The sequence below is a fragment of the Vanacampus margaritifer genome, chromosome 16 (genome assembly GCF_051991255.1).
Source record: "Vanacampus margaritifer isolate UIUO_Vmar chromosome 16, RoL_Vmar_1.0, whole genome shotgun sequence".
In the NCBI taxonomy this organism is placed as follows: Eukaryota; Metazoa; Chordata; class Actinopteri; order Syngnathiformes; family Syngnathidae; genus Vanacampus; species Vanacampus margaritifer.
In genome coordinates, this window is record NC_135447.1 from 11342266 (window position 1) to 11366120 (window position 23855).

Consider the following 23855-nt stretch of genomic DNA (forward strand, 5'->3'; position numbering starts at 1 on the left):
CACCTCCAGACAATGGAGCACTTCAAAAGGTTTGCATTAGGCATCATTCCTTTTGACAATTATAACGGCTTCTCTAGTCAACACGCACGCACGCACGCACGAGGATGTGGCTTAAAAGGAGCCAGGAAGTAAAGCGGGGACAGGCTATAAAAAAGACAAGGAAAAAAGGTGGGAGCAGTGACATGGTCAGGGCCACAGTCCTCCACTTGTGGCCCATCTGGAATGGCAACTATTTGCCTTAAATAGCTCTCTTTCGTCATCCTTTTGCTTTTCATCTTTCATCAATGACAGGAAAGGGAAGAGGAAGCGATAAGAGCTTCAACTGGGAACGTCTCTTTCCCAGAACGGAGATGCGGCGTGGCTGTGCTTACGCGCTGGCGGGCCAAAATAGGACGAGTTGTTCCATGGAAAAAGAATTTGGCCTTTTTTTCTTTTTCTTTTTTTTTTGCATCATATCCTCTCCAAAAGTGAGCTGCTCACATACAGGCTCCGTCCCGTTGAACAAGTTGACTCTTTTTCTACATGACCTTACTATGCAACAACTCAAGTGCTTTTACCATATCGTACTCTATAATATTCTATTCTTGCACTTGGACACAAACATGTCCTTCCCCTCTGCAAGACAAATAATGCCAATAATATTAGGGCTGTGCTAAAAAATCGATTCTCATAAGAATCGCGATTCTCATTTAGTACGATTCAGAATCGATTTTAAACGTCCCAAAATCGATTTTATTTAAATTATTTTATACCGTCTTGCCTTTGTCTGTGTGTGCCTTTGTTTGGAGCGCTGTTCGTGTTGTACCCGATTTGGCCACTGAGGGGCAGTGTGGTTTCACGCGGTCTAATACACTGTTAAGTTGTAGCCACATTAGAGAGTAGAAGGAAAAAGTCACGATCAAGTTATTCCAATAAAAGTTGTTTTTTTGCAGTGTGGAGCCGCTCTTTTGAGTGATAAAAGTGCCGCGATTAGCATTAGCGAGTCAGACTGGAGTAGATTATTACAATTCCTTGCACATCTATATTTTGAAGCAAAAATCATTGTCAATCAAATCATTTTGAATCAAAAACCCTTCTCAATCGAAAATCGATCCTGAATCGAATCGCAGACCCAAAAATCTGAATCGAATCGAATCGTGAGACATCCAAAGATTCCCACCCCTAAATAATATAGTTAGCTACTGCCGAATGAATCATACAAGATATGAATAAATTATATCAATGATAAAAGGACAATAAATGTCAACAACAATGATAATCTATTACTGCTACTTTTACTGTTACCAAAAATTGTCATTTTATTACCAATGATGTTTCAATCAATACAGATGCTACTAGCAGCAGTACTGGTAATAATGATACCTGAAAGCATCATAAGTAGCTTATTAGAATAGAATAACTGAAAGAACGTACGCTGACAAATTTTTGGACCAGATTTGAAGACGTTAAAAACATCGGAAAAGAAGTGGAAACTGAAGATTGCATGGTTCAAAGACCTTCGTCATAAGTATTTGGACAGCGTTTTTATTCTGGTTTTCAAATCATTTATACTCGGGGCTGACGTGACTTCTGCAGCATAACAGCTCAAAGCTGCTTCACCATGTTTGCTTGGAAACTTGGGCTCCACTAAATAATACCACAAGGCACACATAAATTCATGAAATCGATTATCTTCATGAGGTCAAAGGATCAGAAAGAGGACTTTCTGACCGGGATATTTTAAACAAATTATTTTAAAATCGTAGCCTTTCCCAAAAAAAGTACTTCTAATTTTGGATCAACACGATTCGTGCAGTAGTCATACCGCGGCCCTATTTTGGCGTCGTCCTCCAGCAATTAGGAGCATTTTATTGGGTTGAGGGTCAGCTGTCGGACGAATCAAAAATCAGGTCATTAAGCAGTTCAATATGATTCAGTGGCAAATTGTCTGATTTCCTTGAACACAACATGGCTATGTGTAATACTTGGCATTATAATGGACCTCGTTTTCCTCTGCCAATGAAGTTTATCAATCATCATTTGCTTCATTTCACACTTTGTTGCTACTGCTAATTTACTTTTGTGTTTTAGTTGACACTTTTTTTTTAGGAGATATTTGCGGTGACTATTATAAACTATTATAACATTACTGTTAAGGCAACGTGAAACAGTTTTTTGGTTTTGAAGTGCAGTGTTGAATTTCCACATATTCCAAGTGAGGATGTCGTGTCGATGAGTAAAGTGAGCGGTCGACACTTAAAGTTGCGGAGAAAATCTCCTGCCTATATTTTCACAAAGTGGAAGTGCAAGGAAAGGGAAAAAGAGGTGGATGAGGAGCAAAGCAAAAAGACAGAGACGGACGTTGGACGAGGCCGACGTGCAGGCAGGAAGGGCCAATAAAGAAAGATGGAAAGGAGCAAAGAGAGAGGAGGAACAGATGACAGCCCGTGCGTGCGTGTGTGTGTGTGTGTATGTATGTGTGTGTGTGATCTTGGCTGCCGTCAGGCCTCGGGACTCCCAGAGGAAGCCGGCCCTTGTTCAGTTTACAGTGTATGATTCCCTTCCTGCCCCGTGCAGACCAACAGGCCAAACAGCACTCCGGGTGTGTGTGTGTGTGTGTGTGTGAGAGAAAGAGAAACGGATTGCAAGAGTGTGCATGTGTTATGCAGTCTTGTCTTCCAATGTTTGTGCGACAAAACTGTTGACATCAAATGCTTTTTCTTCTTTGTCGGGGCATTTTGGCCGCTTCATGCAAGATAAGTGTTACCATGCACATGTGTGTGTGTGCGCTTTGGTCTTTGCTGCATTGTGGGGCCCATACACGCGTTTTTTCCCGGGTTTAACTACCATTGTGGGGACCAACTTGAAATTGTGGGGACATTTTGGTGGTCCCCACATTTTCAGGCCTCTTTTTGAGGGTTAAGACTTGGTTTTAGAGTTTAGGTTTGAATTGGGTTATGGTTGAGGTTAGGGTAAGGAACAGGGGTAGGCAATCATTTTTGATGGTTGAGGTTAGGGGGAGGGGCTAGGAAATGCATTATATCAAAGAGATGGCCCCACGATGATACAAAGACAAGTGTGTGTGTGTGTGTGTTTTCCCAGGGAGAGTCGCAGGTTGCAATTTTGTGAGTTTTATTCATTTAAAAAAAACTTCATGTTAGTTATTCATAGTTTCAGTATTAGTTTTATTTATTTATTTATTTAAAATATGGTAGTATTTGTCAAGATTTGAAAAATGGCACTGAGTGTTGTGTAAGAAAGTAAAATGAAGTACAATTCTCAAACAACTGTTTGACCTTTCTTCCTTCTTCCTTACGGATATGCATTAAAACTGGTTTTAGTACAATACTATTATTATTATTATTATCTAAATTGACACCCGAAAGCTCATGTGTGAAATTAACTGACGAAAACAAAGGACAACTTAGCAATAAATACATTTATTTTTAGTGATTTTTTATTAAGATAAGATGTAATTTCAATGGTAATCTTTTTTCTTTTCAATTTGAGTTATTTTGTTGTTGTTTTTTGTAAACTACAACAACCTTGGCCATGACAAGATTCAAAACCGTCACGACAAGATTTGACTTGTGACATTGAAAGTCTATTGAAATACCTGTACACACGAAACTCTTTTACACACACTAGTGGTCGACATACTATTTCCAAAATCTTTTTTACGCAGGTTTAAGTGCGCCATGTTTGCACTCAGCTGTTCCAGATGAAGCGCAAACATGGCGTTACACACACGTTATGTGAAAACGGACAAATTGTTCTCGGTCAGGGGTGAAGCGAGGATGTTATTTTTGAGCTGTTGCCATCTGCATCGACTTTACATTTTATCCTTCATTTCATCATCAGAAGCAGGCTTGCTTTTGAAATCATTTTTGCTGCATTAAAGCCATACAAAAATGTTTCTCCTCCCAAGAAATTCCAAATTTACATTGGCTTGTATGCATCCTCATATACATGATCAATTAAGATTTGTTTACAACTACAAACTAAGTTTTCAACCCAGAACTCGAGGCAAATACTAAACTAGAAGGAACTTTCCTTCCCAGTGTCAATCTGTTGAAATGTAGCGCAATGCTGCCCTCTTGTGGCCACATGAAAAATTGCAAGGTCAAAAAACGTGTCCTGACATGACTTTTTCTTTTTAGCAGGGATCACCAGCCTTTTTCACATTGACAATATAACACACCCGAGTCTCTTTATTTATCTGAGCGTTATTTGACCATTTTTTGGCTTTTTGTTGGTTCTGACCAAGCCATTTCAAAATAAAATAACGCCGAGGGGTTAAATAATAATTTATTTGAGTACACAACAGCACAAAATGCCTTTAAACAAAGGTAATCACATTAACAATGTGCGAGTAATAGTGTATGTTTAGTGACAATACAACCCGCTTGCATTAGTTGGTGTGGTAAAAACAAAAGGAAGGCGGTCCATCTAGGCTGGCGCCATAACGGCCGTCCGCCGACCTGGGCAGGAAAAAGACAGTCTTCTGACTGAGTTGGGCCTTGGGGCCCAGTTTGGCTTTCCCGTTCTTCTTAATCGCCACGTACCACTTGTACTTCTGCGAGCGATACGTGTTGTAGTGGTTCTCCTCGCATTTCTCCAGAAAGTAACACTCATCGTTGAGCGTCAGCTGCACCGCACCGGATAGGGAGGAAGATTAGCGCTTAGCCATCATGTGGTTCACTGCAAGTTCTTGAGTGTGTCGTAACTTACCTTTAATCATCAATTTCTTGAAAAGTCTCCCAAAATACATTGATATTATCTAATTATAATCACCTGATAGTTGTGAGTTTTTTTTAATGCAGTATATTATACACAACAGAACGCAGCCTTTTCTGTTCTTTCCAAATTGTCGTATTAAAAAAAAAAAAAAAATCGACTTGAGACAATGAAAGGTGAATACATTTGTTCCCCAGTAGTTAATGTGACATATGTAATTAAATAATCATGTTCATTTTTGAAATCTACTTACTGATCCATAGAGGCGTCCTTTGGTGTTCATGGCCAGGTATCTTTTGGTGTTCTCACCCTTCACCAAGACCACGCCCACGTTTGTAGCCTGCAGCCTCAAGATGTCTGTGGCACATGTTCGCATTTCTTCAAGCAGATATTAACATAAATCCAGTTTCCATTCAAATATGTGTTGCTAAAAGGATATAACGAAAAGCGACATTGATGCTAGTTTTGTAAGCCTGTATATGGTGTTTTAAATTGTGTGTTAGCATTAAGCTAGTGGACTTTCATAAATGTGATGTTTTTTTTGTTTTTTTTTCTGGAAAAAAATGATGTTTTGGTGAAATGACTCTTCAATCGCGATCCAAAGAGATATTACGTCAAGCCATGGACCAGTTCTAAAAATAGCTCAGGACACTGTGATTTCCTAAGAATGCCGTAGGGATCATTTGCATACTGATAATTGATCTGTTTCCTATTGTTAAACCATTTTTGATCATCAATCATAAACATGATCAGTGTCTAAACGTCGTTGAATATCATGCATAATAACATAAAAAGGTTATTTAAATATACAGTATATATATATATATATATATATATATATATATATATATATATATATATATATATATATATATATATATATATATAAAGTTAAGTATTGAGTCTTACCATAGGGGTCATTGTCCAGCAGGCCACCATTGACACTCCCATCGGGCAAAATCCTCAAGTGGTAGCCCCCGTTGAGGCAGTACAGCCGGGTTAGCGCGCCAGACTCATGCCGGGACAAGTCGTCCGGCGAGTTGCTCGGAAGCGACATCACGTCTCTTTCAGACATCCTCACAGGGCTTCCACGTTGTGACGCAGACTCACTGCCTTCTCCGCTCATGTCACCTGGAGGGAGAGATTTGAGAGAGAGAGAGAGAGAGACAGGAACTTGGGGCCAAACTTCTCCTTTTCAAATAGAAGCACAGGAATTGCTTCACTGAGTCTACACTTTATCAAACATGATTTCACAATTACCCAATGTGAATAAATACAAATGCTTCCAGATGGCAGTGATGTCACTTTTGAGTGAAATCAGTAAAAGACAACACCATCAACCTGAAATAAATCATGTTGTTACAGTGCGCAAAACCGCTTCAACTAACAATGGGGAGGTGACAGGAATTTATTTAAATAATGATAATAATTCATTACATTTGGAAGCACCTTTCAAGACGTTCAAGGATGTTGTACAGCAGTTAAAAACTAATTTTAAAACAATATTCTACAGATTAAATAGAATCATGACTAAAAATGGTCAAGGAGGGTGAATTGCGGAGATCAGTAGGCAGAGAGTTCCAAAGCTATTTAATAATAACAAAGTACAAATACTTTGTTACTTTACTTGAGTAGTTTTTTTCAGTACTTTCTACTTACCTGAGTATTTATTTTTTAGATTACTTTTTACTTTTATCCGTTACATTTTAACATGAGTATCTGTACTTTTTACTCAATACATTTTCAAAACCAGGTAGTTACTTTTGTTTTTAAAAGCATGAAAAACGATCAAAATACTTCACCTCGGAGAAAAATCAGCCATCAAAGTATCCTGGCTCCACCAATCGTATGAAGCATTTCACACGGTCCCATACATCCCGGCCTGCGATTGGCTCTACGACGCGCGATCACATAATACGCAATTGGCTAGATTGGAACAACCCGTAAATATGAGGGTAAATTTTGCTCCATTTGCTAATATCTTTCAAACTGACGTAGGAGGAAACATCTGGTAAAAAATACTTTTTACTTATACTTATCAAGTACATTTCCGAGCCTGTTCTTTTTTTTTTTTTTTAACTTTTACTCGAGTAATTATTTGAGTGAGTACTTTTACTTAAATTGTAATTACACAAGTAACTACTTTCACTCAAGAAGAGAAGGCCAGTAGAGAATGTCAGTACTTTTCCCCATCTCTGATAATGAAAGGTAGGGGGCCCAGGACGGAGCCTTGAGGAACACCTGAGGCAACTCGATATGACTGGGATGAAAAGGACTTGAGTTGAATGAACTGAGGTAAGAGTCGAACCTCGCAAAGGCAGAGTGGGTTAGGCCGATGGAGGGGAGTCTGTCGAGAAGGATGGTGTGTGAGATGGTATCAAAGGCTGATGACAAGTCAAGGAGGATGAGGATGGAAAGTGAACCGGAGTCAGCTGCAATCAGAAGATTGGAAGTAACTTTTAATAGAGCTGTTTCGGTGCTGTGTATGATGGTTAAAAAAATAACTTGGTAATGTATACCCCAACTAGCTAAGATACCTTATTAAAAACGCTGACTCACTTGCTTGGATATCTCCTTGCTAAAATAGCTAAAATAACTTGCGATATTTGTCACTGCTCTTAAGTTAATTAAATGAATCCAGAATGAATATTCACTCTGGATTCATTTAAGATAATTAAAATAATCCAAGTTAATTAAATTACTTAAATTAATCTAGAGTGAATATATTAAATTTAATTCATTATGAGTTAATTAAAATTAATCTATTCACTTTGGATTCATTTAATTCAATCGTGTGTTACCACTTGAATCAATTTTATTAATCTGGTCAACAATTCTCAGTTTAATCTTAAATTGGTCCAACAATGATCTTTTTAGAGTGTGTCAGAGAAGTATTTTAGTCATCATTTTGGATGTTAGCACGGACGTCTTGAGTTGACACATCAAATGGCGGAATAGCGAGTCATCTGCCATATCTGTGTTCCATTCAGCAATTTTGCGGCATGTATCGGATAGAAGCAGCTACGACACAGAAACGACTAGTCAGTGGTTGATGTGAGACATTTGCTATCAAGAATAACACACTCTGAGAAAGGATACTTGGGAAGAATGACAGCATGTGTCAATAGTTCACATGTGGTTGTGTGGGAAGTGGGTGTATAAAACTGATTATTTAAAAAAAGAAAGAAAAGTTATTCTTCTTCAGCCTTGTTCGTTGTCCAGGGAAGGACAATATGTAGCTTCAAAATTCAAATACGTGTCTTCTAACGTTTCATAACACGCGAACGACTGTAAGTCAAGTGGGATAATAAAGACTCCATGTGTATATGTGTAAAAGTATCGTAAACGTAAGGCTTTATACAACGCAAATGTTCAAAGGTAAAAGTAAATGCAATTAAAAAAAATAGACGTAATGCCTCCTTGATACCAACAGATAGCGCCAAAAAGCTGCCAATGGCGTTCAACCGAGCCTTTATGGCGGTCTGTCAGTTCAAGCTGTCCCGACGTCACCACGATCCATTCAAAATAAGTACCCCCCCCCCCCCCCCAAAAAAAAAATGTCTCCACTGCGTAATACAACAATGTACTGGATGTGATTACAATACCGCCACAAACGGCTGCAAAGGCAGGATGTATTTCTGTCAATATTTTTTCTTGAGCTAAATGGGGCTAAATGGGACTTGTCACGTGATGATTTTAACGCTTTGGTACCGTACTGCGGTATTTTAGGGTAAGAAAACGACAATGTGTGGGTTTTCCCATGCCTGTGCATATCTCCGAAGGAACAACGTCCGCCCCGTAGTCATTCAAATGCATCCGATTGGACTAAAGAGACGTCAGTCAACGGATTAGCCGCGTGTGGGTAGGTTGACGGTGCGCGAGCTGTCCAAACCAAGCGAAGCCTTCACGCGAGGAGTCCACAATTTTTTATTTTTACGGCTCCATTGGCAGCCTCCCAGGCTCCACTCCCGCCCTCATCACCGTCCTCGTCGGACCGTCCGCCCCGGCATGACTCGCTCGACAGGAATTCAGCGTCGCTTTACATGAGCATCTGGACGCTATATTACCATATTGGATTTATTCTGACAACTTTGTACTTTTACTCCCATTGGATGTTGCACTGGTGCCGTTCTGGGAGGATCGTTCGAATATAACGCGAGGTTATGCAGGTAAGGCTCCCGCCCTCGTCTTGGATAACATTTATCGCCTTGTTTCCATGTAATCGAATTTTTTTGCATCCCCCTTAATAGCCGCTATAGCAGCCGACGCCAGAGATCGCTCCTCTGGTTCCTCCTCGGAGATTTTATTGTTGCCGGCTCGTCCCAGCAGCTTGCGTGGAAGGCAGGGGTGAGAAGATGGGATTGCCCGCCCTGGAGTTCAGTGACTGCTACCTGGATAGTCCGCAGTTCAGGGAGAGACTCAAGTCCCACGAGCTGGAGCTGGACAAGACCAGCAAGTTCATCAAGGAGCTCATCAAGGATGGCAAGGCGCTCATCCAGGCGCTCAAATGTAGGTTGGATGACTGCACACTTTTTCATGTTCATTGTGATCAATACATTTGACTTTTGCTCACATCTCACAATATTAGGTACACTTGCATCAGCCAAATATTATGATGTATTCAGTTAACATTTTATTCATTACGTTGGACATCAGTAATGGATAAATGTGCTCAGGCTGCAATTGTGTAAAAAGTCATTCTCACAATTACAAAGACCAGTGAAATTGGAGGGAAAAAATAACAGCAACAGAACAGGGCTCGGAGATAAACGTCTAATACTAAAACACATATCAGTCCAACAACTGAAGACAACTTGGTTTCTAACAGTCAACCTGAAGCTCTGAGCTAAACTCACCTTCAAAGGCACAATACAAATTGAGGCTTAGATCGTAACTTGCTTTGCTAATATAATATAACCATGAAAAGCCGTATATGCCTATGCTAAAGCGGCTTTGTTTTTGTTTTTTAATGGAGCAAGACTGAGGCTCTGAGCTAAACTTAAAAGCACAATGCAAACTGTAACAGTCAAATAACTCAAGCTTGGGAATTGAGTGGGTCAACAGTTATTTTCGATACTCAGTCCAACAGCAGAAAAAAATTAAATTGACATGATAGCTTTGTAGCCAAGGGAACCTTATTCCATCCAATTGACACCGGTCTATGCTGTAGTTGTTTCCAGTAAGTGTCCTGCATCTACTGTATACAGCTAGCTAACTTCCTACTGTAGCCTGTTTAAGCAACAAACAACTTGCGCTAGCACCATCCCCTTACTTTGCTTGTGCCGGTGTACCTAATGATGTGGCATACGACGAGTATATTTTTCAAGACACAGATGGGATTTTACGGCGTCCTCGTGTGAGTGTGGGAGCAGCTCATCACCCGTCTTGTTCAAGTGTGTAAAGAATGCCGGCGTTGTCAGCGCCGCTATTCTCATTAGCTTCCACTCGGAAGGCTGCGCTCTGCGTATCACGGACTTATGAGTGCTGGTATGTGCGGGATGGTGTCAAGTGGCTCCCATGCTGTCTGGATGCCGATAATGGATTGAGCGACAACAAAGTTCCTCTTGTAAATAAGCTGCTAATGTTCTGCTGGGAGTGGATTTCCATCCACGCGTACTTGTCAATTGGGAGCCTGAGTAGTCAATAGCTAGCTATAGCCTTGACGCGCTAACTTTGCTAGCCTGGTGAACCTCAGTCTATTCAAAAATACAAACTTGAACTTTCCACTCTGTGTCAGCAGCAGTGTTGTTTTGTTTTTTTTTGTTTTGTTTTTGTCTTTCAGCTGATGTGTACCTATTTTTTTTGTTGATTGGTGAGATCTGGAAAATGCAAAAGAATGGCCATTGTGGCTTTTGTCTGCTGTTGTAGCAAGAGTGCTGTTGCACATCAAGAGACATTTCATGTGCCATTTCTCTCCATCAGATGACATCAGCTAAGGCCGATGTTATTTTCTTCAGATGATTGTTTCCAAGTGCAGACATGAAAATGTTCCTTTCTCGCTCACTCATGCTTTTTCTTCAGTTTGGAATTGTGTGCACATATGTTGTAAATATGGATCAAGTGCATTCCTTATGAGCCCGACAGCTGTGTGTGTGTGTGTGGACACGATGTGGGAGCGATGAGGTGACAGGACGCCTTCAGATGGATTGTCCGCCGGCACCTCTGGACTGCTCGCTCATGACCACAAGCCTTGAAAGGCACTCGGCATGCGGGACAGGAAGTCATGAGACTAGTGTCAATCTTGCATGACAATCACAGTTGGAGATTTGGGACCAAATCTGCCTGAAGACGTTTGGCGCTTTAATTAATTTGTGGATATTTTTTGGATGGATGAGTTCATATGAAAGTCCTGCCTTCACCAGGACGGTGCAAGATTTCCATTCTTTTGTCTTTTTGCAACAGTTTGGGCCTTTGTGACTTGGTTTCAGTGTTTTAGGTTTAGGACCTTATTAAAAAAAAAAAAAAAAAAAAAAATATATATATATATATATATATATATATATATATATATTATATTTTTTTTTAGACTAATAGGCTCTTCCACTAATACAGCTGAGGTGTAAATATTTCTTCAGGTTAGCTTACACGTAAAGGTTAAAATCTGAAGTTTTCTAAAAAAAAAAGAAAAAAGGCAGGACCATTGTCATGTTGGTTTGATCTTTTCCTCAATTCAGAGCAACACTGTTTTGAAATTTGCCCACGTATTCACGCGGGCGGGCCTGTAATGGCTGCAGTCGTTCCCCACAGCCTCAATTACAGCACGCAGTGTGTGTGTGTGTGTGTGTGTGCGTGTGTGTGTGGTTGCGGCACGTGAATGAAGCCTGTCGCTTCCAAACAGCTCTGCATCCGACCATTAACGCTGTCTTGATAATGGCCTTTGCCGTTTCGCCCTTTCTTCAACTTCAAACCAGACCTTTAACATTCGAGCTTTTGTGTGAATGGGATTTTTTTTCTTTTTTTACTCCTGCGCCCCGTTGCCCTCCTTGTCATCTTCCTTCTTTACAGTTTACGCCTTTTGTTTTCCCGCAGCCACCCACTGTGTTGCTGGCCGGTTGTGAGGAGGCTAATAGCAGCCGTTGGGTAGCGCGACTGTCAGACGACGGCCTTGCGCGGCGCACCATAACTAATTGTCAATGATGGTGGATGGCCAATCTTCTTTTCAAAGGATCTCCTGAGGAGTTTGTGCCGAAGGGCAAATGGAAAAAGGAGGACACCGTGGCCGTATTCGGTTTTTTTTTCCCCTTTTGAGGGTTGTGGGTGAGAGCGCTGAGAAGGAGGCCTTCAAATATGAATATTCCTTATTTGAAGCAAGACGTTAAAATATTTTGCCTCCCAAGGCATCTATTGGAATAGCTACAGTATCATGTATGCTGTGTGTGTGTGTGTCAGGGTGGGGGTTGGGGTCTTCCTCAGGCTGACTGCTGGTGAAGGAAAATAGGGCAGGACTGACTGCCCTGGTGCTATTGTTGCTCTGCATTTGCACACGCACAAACAGAAGAAGTGGATCAGAACGGCAAATTCCTGACATCGATGGGTGGGCCGCCTCTCGTTAGAACAACTATTAAAAAAAAAAAGTTCCTAAAATAAACAGATAAAAAAAATTACAACAACGTATACACTTTGTTTGAATTTGGTTGACTTGAAACTCGCTAAAATTGTGCATCTGAAGAGATTTTTTTTAGACTGATACCAGTACGAGTAGTCACAGATACCGATACCAAGCACCGATCCCACTAGTGCGTGTGATACATTCAATTTGACAAAAAACAATGACAGATCATTTTAAATAAAGACATAAAAATAAATAATAAATCAAAAATAATAATAAAGATAAATCAAATGTATATCCCAATATAGCATTTTCTTTAAAATTGCATGAAATTCCCATTTCGTATGCTAGTTTCTGATTCTAAAACAGCCACAAGAGGGTTCCTTATTTGGGATTTATGTTTTTATGATGTGATATCAAGCATTTTTCAAGTGTGTGAAGTAAAGTCAGAGTATTTCCGATTGATTTTATTTGAACCCTATTGAATTATTTCAAATATATTCAATATGTCTTTGCTGTATGTTTTTTTTTCAAATAAATTACAATATTATGTAGTGCTGTTTTTCCTCATTAAAATACGCATCACATCAATTTGGAACGTTTGGAATCGATTAAATGGCATTTCCCATCGTTTCAAAAGGAAAAGATGATTTGAGTTACAAGCGTGGTCGTGGAACAAATTAAACCCGTATCTCAAGGCAGCACTGTATGAAGATTCTTGCGAATATTATTTCACACTTCAGCTTTCATCCAAATTTGACGCAAAATTGAAAGCAAATGCCAGCAGCGGAAAAAATAAGTGGACTTGAAGGCCAACATTGTGCTTGTAGTTTCCTCACGCCATCAGTTAAATATTGCATCATGTTAAGTTGCACAAGACGAAATTTGCTTGTGTTTGTTTGTTGAATTCAAGCAAAAAAAAAAGAAAGACATGTCATTAATTGTACCACTGTATTCTGATTGATACAATGTGACCAAAGTTTTCGGGAGAAATTTATTTTCAACTTATTTCAATAAAAGAGGCGTGAAGATGTGGCGCTGTCCTGGCTGCTCAGTAAAATATAAGTCGTTCATAAGTGGAAAAAATATACACAAATATGCCTTCAGATGCACCTTCCTACCATTAATTGGCTTAATCGTTCAGGTTGCCCAATCAGAAAAAATGAAACTCCCTCTTCACATGCTGTCATTATAATTCATTCCTTTACTTATAAAATACTCCTGAATTGTCGTGAGAACCGTCTCACAAACTGTACCAACGTGATCGCCTTCAGGGAAAAAAACAGAAGAGGAAGCCAGGGCTGATTTATTTTGTCCTCTTAACCTCTTGAAAAGGAATCTGCGGCTTGAGGTCTCCATTTGCCTCTCAGCCTGGCGGGCCCACATTCAAGTCGAGCGAGTGATAATCAAGTAGAAGCTTTCAGCCTCCAGTAGAGAAAAGGTGCGCCTCTAATTTGCAAGCGTCAAAAAAAAAAAGAAAAAAAAAAGAAAGAAAACCTCAAGCTTATTGAGTGGTGACTGCCCAGACTTGCAGGAGTGCAAGGCAGCTTGCAAATGCAACAATTGCATGAACATTCACGCACGCACGTTCAAAACATGAAAACAATCGAATTTTTGAACGGGGGTGAGACGGTTTCACAGGATCGGGGGCTGCGGTGGAACCTTTCGTGTCTCACGTCTGTGTGGGAACCTGTGAGCTTTCACACATCACATTCACAGCTTTAATTTACCTCGTTTTGAGTCTGTTTCAGTTGGTGCTGCTGTTTTGGTCAGCAACAAAGTTTAAATAGTCACAACAATTGGCTATTTAATGACTGTGTGAACAAGAGCCGAAAGGGGAAGAAGGAAGGCTCTATTAGAGGGTGAAGTGATTTTTTTTTTTTTTAAATAGATGATGAGAGATTCACAGTCAACAACTAATTGTTCACCAATTGCTACAATGTTGACAAGTGATTGCTGTCCTATTTATAGTGGTTGGAATAAAGAATAGCAATGTTGCGTGAAAATGGCGTCTCATGTAACATGCCTGTGAGCTCTCAATCAAGGCTTCCTCCCGCCCGCCGTCTGCTAGGATACTTCAAACATGTCGGCAAAGAATGCTGAGTAAGCTTTTCTTTGTGGCCTTGAAGAGACTCCAGCCCCTTTTCATTGGCGTTCCTTGTCGCTGTGGTTGTGCTAAAGCTATTAATCCAATCCACTCTATTGGAAACATGCAGTTTGTTCGAGGTCGATGCACCAAAATGTGAGCATTTTCTCGTACGCTGCTGTCATTCTTCAATGTCTCTCCGCTGTAATGAGATGTCATGTGTGTTCGCAGTTGAAATAGTTTGGCAAGGGGAGGGGATGTTCCATAGCACTTTTTGTGGGACTAATACTCAACTCTTCCGTTGGCGAGCTTTTTAAAAAGTGGACAGTGTTGCATGTTTTCACCTCGGCGAAGCTCGCGTTGATAACGAGAACACGCAGTCGAGCGTGACTAAAAGTGACAGAGCACGCGCCTCCGCCGCTGCCAGAGGCCAACCCAAACAAACCATAACCCACTAGCATGGAGACCCACATTTTGCATGTGTGTGTGTGTGTGTGTGTGCGCACAACTCCCATCCGTTCCAGCCCGCCTGCTCTTAAAATAACGCCCACTAAGAATATTTAATCCCCGTTTTACCACACTGTCCCGCTCTGCCTTATCACACACCCGCACATGTATTTGGTGGGCATCCTGTACACACATGGGGTGGGGTGGGGGGGGGGGTGTCATGGCCCTCCGGGTGCAAAGCCAGCCATAGCTCAGCATTAATGTGGTAATCTGCTAGGAGTGTTGTGATGTCGTTGGGGGTGCAAAGCTGCATTATTTTGGGCTGATGTCTGGAGGTCGGGGCGTCATTATTTATTAATGCGTATTTACATTTCTACATAAAATCTACATCATCCACACGCTGATTAATTTAATGCTCCTTATGGGTATTTTTTTTAAAGATAGAGGCTATAGTAGGATTTAGATTGTACATTTTTTAACCTAATTATTTCAGACCTGTCTCATGCAAATTGATCAAATTTTCAAGTAACAGACCACATCGTGCTTTTTACAGGCTCCAAAATAAAACCTCTCACAACAGGAAACGCCTTCTAATATATCCAATTTCCTTTTTTTTGCAGAATTTCCAATACTTTAACTTTTGGCTTGTGGTAGCGTGTGTGCTTTAAACGCGGAGAAACAAACCGAAACATTTTGAACAAAAGATCAAGAGACACTTGGTCGGTCATGGCCAAAAAGTTGCAGGGAATGAATTTCGAAATGTTGATGAAAACACGCCACTGATGTAAGTCTGACTGCTGGCGTGCTGGCGGCTCAACAGACCATCACGTCGGTCTCTTCCAGCTCATTTCTGCGTGATTGAGATTATTTGACCTAATTCTTCATTGGACCTTCTTTTTTTAAACTAACAACAACATAAGGTGGCAACACTGCATACCAATTGTAACTTGTGGCGTGCCTGGCATCAGATCAGAGAATATTGAGGTGGCCTCAACATCGATGACCTCATATTAAAGATAAAGGATGTCAAGGTGAAGTAAAGCAGGGGTGGGCAAGTTCGGTCCCCAAGAGCCAATGATCAGCTCATCAGCAAGCTTTGCAGAAGCCTGATAACGATCCGGATCATCAATCAGGTGTGTCTGGTCGGTGCTGGATTTCACTTTCCTTTCTTTTCTTTGGTCCTTCCTCGGGTCTCCTGACGGCCTCACGACTCTGGCTGGAAGTGTTCGGTTTAGGTGAACGGTATGGGATTTTTTAATAGGTTTTTGGTGAACTAATGAATACACACACACACACTCACACGCACGCACATACACATACTCACCCACATACAAAAAAAAAGAAAAAAAAAGAGAGCGATGATGACATGTCAAATCGGTAAAATTACCGAATTAACAATACTGAGCTCTCCAAGAAAATAAATAAATAAAATGAATCAGGTGTGTCAGTGGAGAGAAACATGGAAAACAGGCTGGATAGTGGTCTTAAGGACCGAACTTAATAAATAAATAAAGTCTGCATGTCTTGAGGCTGCTGTGAAACGATCAAGCTAATGACGCTAACAAATAGTTCCGTATGTGTGTGAATCCTAACAACACATGTGACGGTCCCTTCGGGGCAGCTTTTGACTTTCCCGTTGGGATCAAGAATTACTGTCAATCTTCACACTGCCTATAAAAGGCGGCAGATTGTCCGTTCCGTCTCTGATGCGTCCATTTTGAGAACTGTCTGCAAAAAAAGGCACGCAAACGCATTTCCTCTCATAAATGTGATGGATTTGACAGCTAATTACAAGTAGCTTTTATTGGCCAAGAAGTGCTTTCATCCTTTCTCGAATCTTGACCGTATTGTTTTGACTCTTCATTGAGAGCAGCAGCAGGTTCGCTCTCATGTATGCACGGGTGTCCACAGGAGCGTGAACACGTGCGTGCAGTTCAGAGTGCACAGTGTTTGTAGTCGCTCAAGTTAACATGTGAGTGAAGGAGCGCCCGAGGTGTCATACAGACCAGTCGGAGCTTCATGGACCTGCTAATGTTCTCAACTGTTGACCGAATAAGTCAGCAAACGATTGCACAGGTAACGATACGAGGACTTTTAGGTGAGCTTCCGTTGCCTTGAATACGCGCAGTGTGAGACATTTTAATCCATTGTGAAAATGGGGAGCGGTCAAAGTGCAATCCTTTCTCTTTGCCAGATTCCAGATTGAAGCTGTAGACAACTCTGATGAATCATCTGCAGCCACAACACGAAATACGCGTCAGATACTTTGGAGTCCAAATATTAGAAACAGCTTTCTGGATTGCCGTGTACTTCTACACAGAAAGAACACGTTCTTTTACGGCACCACATATTTCGAATTACGTTTTGGTTGCTGAATAAATACAAAATTGTGAAATAGATAAATTCTCATGTTTATTAACTCATTCAAACCCAAAAACGTGTAAATACGTTTTTTGATACTTTGTCCTTCACTCCCAAAAACATATTTATACGTTTTTTTTAATGCACGAGCATAAAGAAGGCTTTTTGAAGCAGCCTCTTACCTGAAGAGGTGGCTTAAATCAATGGTAGTTATTACAAAAAACGGCCAGCAGGTAGCAGCAGAGTATATTTTTGTCAGTGTTTTCAACAGGAATGTGAATAATGATTAAACTTAAGCTATATTCTAATGCTAATTGCTGCAAAACAGAAATAGATACAAATATACATTTTTTTCCTGATGAAAGAAGAGACTCTAATCTTTCTTTTGGTAGGTTCAATGTTTTGATAGCAATAGAACATAATATTCTGTGGGCCTTTCAAAATCAGTCAAAATCCAGCCGGGAACGAAGGGGGTTGCTTCAGTGAAAATGGCCGGGAGTGAATGAGTTTTAATCGTGATTTCAATATCCATCCAAATAATTGTGATTATTATGTTTTCCAGAATTTAGGGAAAACCTATGGCATGCAACCATAACACAGGACGATTCAAAGCCAAAACTTCTCAACTCTGAGGTAGACATGCAACCGTAAACTACAACCACAATAACAGCATTTTGTTAAATTAAATAACCTCTCTCACTGTCAACATCGTTGATTATCTTTGTAATCACATTTGGTTGGCATTTTTTTTTTGGGGGGGGGGGGGGGTGGTTGGACTAGTGGTATCAGCACTCTGTATCAGTGACCACTCAAGAGTACTCAGTCATTCTGGTATTAGTAAAAAAATATATATATTTGTATCGTCGATCCCTAATCTTTAAAACAGTACACAGACGACTTGATGTTGGGCAATTAATTGTCTACAGGCCTTCAATTGTTTCTTTCCACTGCATTGTTTCAAGAATTTTGTCTTTATGTCGGGAGCATGGACGTCTGGATGTGAGATTTATTTCCTCATCCTGTTCTACTTTTAGGACTTCCCCTTTCCATACCGCTTCCCATGGACAAAGAAAGTGAGCAGGGAGGGAAAAAATTGCACCGGCTCAAGCTCAGTTCTGTAAAATACATATGAGTTTTGCCAGTTGTCATGGAAACATCACGGCTGTCATCGCTAGTTAAAGCAAGTCGCTTTGGGTTTTGAATTTCAACGACGGTGTTCATCACTTTACATGTCGTTTATTTGAGCTATTTCAAGACAAACAAGAACAGGATGTCACATTCCTTTCTGCCGCAGCGCTTGGGTCGGCCAAGTCGCAAAAAACGTCTCGTTGTGTCTTCCATGGTGTCGACAGGAGTCAAAGAGGGAGGGATCGCCAATAAAATAAGGTCAGGAAGACTGGAAGCGGCCTCGACAGTCTTCAACTTCAGGCTGTCCTGAGGAATTGTCACGCTGTACATAGTTGGCATCTCATACATCAAACAAGTTGAAACCCGGCACATAGCATTAAAAAAAACACTTAAATATACTTTTTCCAGGTGCGTGCCTGAAATGCACGACATCACCACAGATGTTACCACAGATGGGTTTTTTTTTTCAGAGCAGCAGGATCACAAATGCAGAATAAAACAAACAAACATGCCGACTGTGGTTTTGTCCATTGCACAGAAAATGTACAACAAAAAGACCCCACTTTGACCAATAACGTGAGGACTTTGGAAGTTTTCCCTCCGACACTTGCTTACTTCCAAGTGGTTCTAATTATCAAAACACAATTTCTCATAGGAAAACGTTTCAACCGAATAAACTTGTTTCTTACAAACAATTGTACCTCTCCAGATGCCCAACAGCAGGGGTGTCAAACATACAGCCCGCGGGCCGGAACCGGCCCTCACGGGAGTCCAATTTGGCCCGTGAGGACTGAACACAAACTGCAGCAAATGTGGCTGTTGCTCAGGTTTTGATGCAAACATTTTTGTTCTGATTACTCTTTAATAAGATCATAAATGGAAATATTTTCAGACTGTACGTATAATTATTTGGAAATATTTTCACCTGTTGTTATTTAGATTATTCATTGTTGTCCGGCCCACTGGAGATCAAATTTTGGGTGAACGTGATTTCAAATGAGATTGACAACAGCATTTTTATGCTAGTTGCATTATTATCTGCTTTGTAAAATACATGTGTATAAGAAATATTGTCTTTTTCATATTGTCAACACTACAGAGATGTGTTTTCCTAACATAACTTCCGTTTCTGGTTCTATTGACTTTGTTATTGTTGTTGTTGTCATTTTGCTCTTTAGCTCCATTCATCTGAAAGGCGATCACATTTTTGAGCTTGCGAGCGGCTTCCTGCCAAAGCAACAGCAACAGTGTGTACTTTGCCGGGACGCAGCGTTGCCACCGGTCATTTTGCTGTATTTTTTGTGCGTGCTGTCTTGGGAGCGAGTTCAGGCTTATGTTGGGGCGACGGGGAGGAAGTGGATGCAGGCTATTTTGGAGACTGGCTCTAATCTGGTTATTGTGGTTTCCATCCTCTCGCTGACACTACTCTGCTCGAGCTGGCCTGATTTGGAACATGCGCATGAGTGGGATGATTCGCCTTCATGGGTGCTTTTACCTCATGCTAATGCTGCTAATGTCACAGTCTACACTAGCATGTTTTTGTTAAGTGGTCACAACAAAACGAAAAGTTTGCTGAGAAACTCATGATAGATTTGTCGACCAGATTTGATGCTGCTGAGTAAAACTTGATTTAGGGGGCTGAATTTTTACATATTTTTGCTTATTCTTGTTACTATCCTCACGTCAAACCTACAATGTGACATAATGTTATTATCATCCCATCCAATACTGTGTATTCTCTTAACGAAAATCCCGTCGAAATCTGGGTGATTTTCCTCCAAATGGCAAGCTTGTGAGCTCATCACGCGTTCCTGCTGTGGATTTTTCCAGAGGCGTCCGGCGATCCGCGGGGCGATTTCACCCCACAGGCGCTCTTTCGAAAAGAGATGAGGGAGAAAAAAAAAGGAAAAGCGTCCGGCCCTTGTTGTCTGTGTTGGCTGTGTCAGCAGCAGGCGTGGCAGAAAATTCCAAAATGAGGGCGGGGAGACGGGTCAAAGGGGGGCACAGAGGATAAATGAGGGTAGGGTGTGTGTGTGTGTGTGGGGGGGGGGGGCTGATTAGAACAGGGAAAAAAGATAAACTGATAGATGCCAACAAGGAATCTAAATTTGAGTAAGACGGAAGACGAGGACATACTGTAAGAAAAAAAAAAAAAGATTCAGAGAAGCACAACTTCCTTCTTGTGGTGTCATGGCCTCTTTGTGCCGGTTGCTAAGATACCAAAGTTATTTGGCCTGAGAATATAAAAGCCTCCCTGATGTAAAGCATTCTTCTTCTTCTTTTACTCCTCTTCTAGCTAATCTCCATAATGTTAAAGTCAAATGAAATGGTTGTCTCAAAGTGGGTGAATAAAAAGACCATTTGTCATTTGGGACTTAATTGGGGCATAATTTATCATCAATCAATTCAAATTAAATAAAAAATAATGTGAACACCATTAACAAATTAACATGGTCCAATTTTTAAACCCGATATATACAAAAACAAATATCTTGCAAGCTTTCCCCAGTGAGCAAGCGTGTTTTGCTTGTATTTTTTTATTTAAAGGATTCTAATGATTTTAAAGAGGAATTGTTAATTGGTTGAATTTTAGTGCTGGATAATGTACTAATTTCCAAATGTTAGTTTAACAACAAAAGGGTATGTGTCTCTGTCCTGGCTGCTCAGTAGGCTACAATATGGCGAAATCTAAAGTAAGTCAAGAGTAAATGTCAGCTGTTTTTTTTCACACACAATTTTTAACTCATTCACTGCCACAAATTCATTAAAAAAAAAACAATTATTAAAAATTAAGGGCGACAGGCGATTACAATGTTTTATTGTAATTAATCACGACTTCACAAGTTAACTCACAATTAATCACACATTTTATATCTGTTCTAAATGTACAATAAAAAATTCTAGGTGTTCATATTCTTGTTAATAAAAGTGGATTTTTTTTTTTTTAACTAATAGAAATAGTCAAAATAAATTTTTGACGTCTATAGCCGTCAATGGCAGTGAATGAGTTAATTGTGTGTAGGGCTGACAAAAGCGATCGACTAACTCGGCCACCAAAATTGCTTGTTTATCCCAGTTATCGATGGAATAATCGATTCTAAAGAGAGACAGCCCTACTTCCGATATAAGATATGACAGTTACAAATGTTACTTAAAACTAGTGCTGTCAAAGTTAAAGCGTTAACTGATTAATTAATCACAAAAAAATATCGTATTAATCATGACTAACTACTAACTTTTACCATAGATTATCCATTAGCGTGACAGCGGATGATAATTACATGCATTAAAGTAAAGCATTTAATAAATGTTTGCGTATCACATTTAGAATATTTGTTCATCTCAAAATATTGGGGTCATTTTTTTTCCCCCATTTTAAATTATGCAAGTAATTAAATGATTAGAAAAATTTGGCGGGGGGAAAAATGTTGATTAAAAAGCCTTTTTTATTAAGCGATTAATCGTGATTAATCAAAATTCTAAAATGTGATTAATCAGATTTTTTAAAAAATGTAATCGTTTGACAACTCTACTTAAAACACGCATACTGACGACGGTTTGCTCCTGGAACAAAATCCATTCCATTTCCATGACTTCCTGTGTGAAAATGTTTGTTCCACTTTGAAGTTTGACTTCCCAGAATCATCCGACGACGCTCGACTTCAACATGGCCCACATTTCTAGCCTGGAGAAAGCGTAAAAGCTTGACAGGAGCAAACGGCCATAAATCCACACGTGACATTTGTGGTGCCTCTCAGGCTCGCTTCTCTGCTCAGCTCCTCGCGTCCCTCACTGGCATGACTCGCTTTCTCTTGTTTCCCCAACAATTGCTGCGCCCCCCATTCACCATCTCATTCACACTTCATTCTATTGTTATCGTCCCCCAGGCTTGATATGTTCATTGTTCAGTCAGTGTGTGTTGGGACCTGACCATCATTCATTAAGTTGAGGACGAGTGACGAAAAGCACCAACAAACAAAACGGGATGATTTTTAATGAGATTTTTTAAACTGTTGGTGTGACATGTGTGTGTGTTTGTGTATTCTTTCAAAATGGCTGAAGTGGTACTCAATACGCGCACCGATTCTTAACATCAATTTGTTTTTTTTAACTTGTAAGTAAATAAGGTGACTTGCATCTCAAGGCACCAATATACAAGTAAAAGAAAAAGCTACGCTAACATTTAGCTTGTCTGGCTTGTCACACACTAGCCGGGTTTACATGGAGACTTTTTAGTCATTCTGATTGAAATCATTCCGAATGAAGATCTCTGGTCTCTTGTTTGACGTGATCCATTCCGATCTGCTGTTTATATGCTCCCCCCTCCCCCTTTAAATCGGATCAGCCCCGCGGCAGCCGCGAGAAGCACGGGCATCGATCAAGTGATTTATCAAGATGGAGTTTATTTGTCATTTAGTACAGTAGTTGTGCAAAGACGCTGCTATTTTAGTGGGTGGAAACGACAAAGTTATGTTATATGGAGCATTTTCATTAAGTTTGGCCGCTCGGATTCATTCAAATCGGAATACGGCTCCTTGTAAATCAGGCTAGTGTTGTTGTCATTTTCATTGCAATGAATGACTTTTGGGAGCAAAACAAACATTCAACACAGCTAGCAGCAACTGTCTGCCATTTTGACAGTTGCCTTCCTAATCGACAATCGTTCAGTTTCACGCCACCAAGTCCGTGGCTCAGCCAAACTCATTTGCTATTAACAGGCTCAACATTTACAAATGTCAGCAGTCTTACCAATAAATCGGAGAGGAATAATCAGTGCGATATTTGGCATCACGATCAATGGCCAGGAAGAGATTACATTAAAATAGGGTTGCGCCGATCACAATTTCTGACTGGTCACCCAACCTCAATCTTTAAAAAATATCTGCCGATCCCAATTATTTTCAGAACCAATAGAAAACAACAAAAACGTGTCACACCCAAAAGTAACGAAATCGGGGCCGATCTTAATCTCAGTCTAATATAAAAGTTGGCGATTTTGGCGCTGCATCAAAGACAAAACTCTCTGCACGCTTTGTTTTTGCTTGAACTTTAAACAAACATTTCAGTTATATTAGGAAAATGAAGGGATGGATGAAATTAAATCTGCCTCAATAATCGGTATGGCATTGACTCTGAAGAAGACTCTTAGAAAACACAGCCGGATAGCGATCAAGATCATCTTTCAAACACATCCGCCAATTTGGATTTTGCCGAGTTTGATCAGAAGATTGGACTAATGTTTCAATTTCAATTAAGCTTGATTATCGGCATCAAAAGGCTGCACGGGCAGGTGAGAATGTTGTAACATTAGCAAATAAATCATCTATTAATGAATCAACACAGCACATCGGATCGGTTTCAAGTGTGTTTGCTTTGCAAAGCGACATGCTGTGTCATGTGCCGGCCTCTCTTTGCATTTCAAGTCAATCCAAATGTGGGCAGCCTATTTTTCTGCTCCTCTTCCCGGTCCTTTATGCTTCATTTGTGCGTGTTTATCCACCATCAATACTCCCCCATGTCAGGATCGCTCCACACACTCAACACATGTTTTCACAACATCCTTCCAGT

General features: G+C 40.4%; 2 protein-coding genes across 3 annotated transcripts in view; one reads left to right on the forward strand and one right to left on the reverse strand.

The window, feature by feature from the left end:
• Positions 1 to 4270: 4270 nt before the first annotated feature.
• Positions 4271 to 8022, reverse strand: LOC144036250 (putative fibroblast growth factor 1). 2 transcript variants are annotated; one of them, XM_077546735.1, is made up of 5 exons: positions 7816 to 8022; positions 7025 to 7100; positions 5626 to 5847; positions 4970 to 5073; positions 4271 to 4627 (listed from the first exon to the last, which is right to left on the reverse strand). In XM_077546735.1, the coding sequence occupies exons 3-5, from the start codon at positions 5840 to 5842 to the stop codon at positions 4391 to 4393; spliced, it is 558 nt and encodes a 185-aa protein (XP_077402861.1). In that variant the 5' UTR covers positions 5843 to 5847; positions 7025 to 7100; positions 7816 to 8022; the 3' UTR covers positions 4271 to 4390. The 2 variants fall into 2 exon arrangements, with proteins under 2 accessions (XP_077402861.1, XP_077402862.1); XM_077546736.1 differs by lacking the exons at positions 7025 to 7100; positions 7816 to 8022 and adding an exon at positions 6519 to 6523.
• A 277-nt stretch (positions 8023 to 8299) lies between these two features.
• LOC144036408 (rho GTPase-activating protein 26-like) overlaps positions 8300 to 23855 on the forward strand; it is a 45807-nt gene continuing 30251 nt past the window's right edge. Inside the window, exons 1-2 of the mRNA XM_077547015.1 lie at positions 8300 to 8885; positions 8967 to 9225. Of these exons, the coding sequence (XP_077403141.1) occupies positions 9072 to 9225 (154 nt within the window). The 5' untranslated portion in view covers positions 8300 to 8885; positions 8967 to 9071. The remainder of the gene's footprint in view (positions 8886 to 8966; positions 9226 to 23855) is intronic.

Bases quoted from the DNA above. Each gene is read 5' to 3' on its own strand.
- LOC144036250 (XM_077546735.1), bottom strand. From the start codon at position 5,842: ATGAGCGGAGAAGGCAGTGAGTCTGCGTCACAACGTGGAAGCCCTGTG. The intron at 5,074-5,625 runs GTAAGACTCAAT...CATGTGCCACAG, and splicing joins GCTGGACAATGACCCCTATG to ACATCTTGAGGCTGCAGGCT. The intron at 4,628-4,969 runs GTAAGTAGATTT...GGTGCGGTGCAG, and splicing joins AAGGACGCCTCTATGGATCA to CTGACGCTCAACGATGAGTG.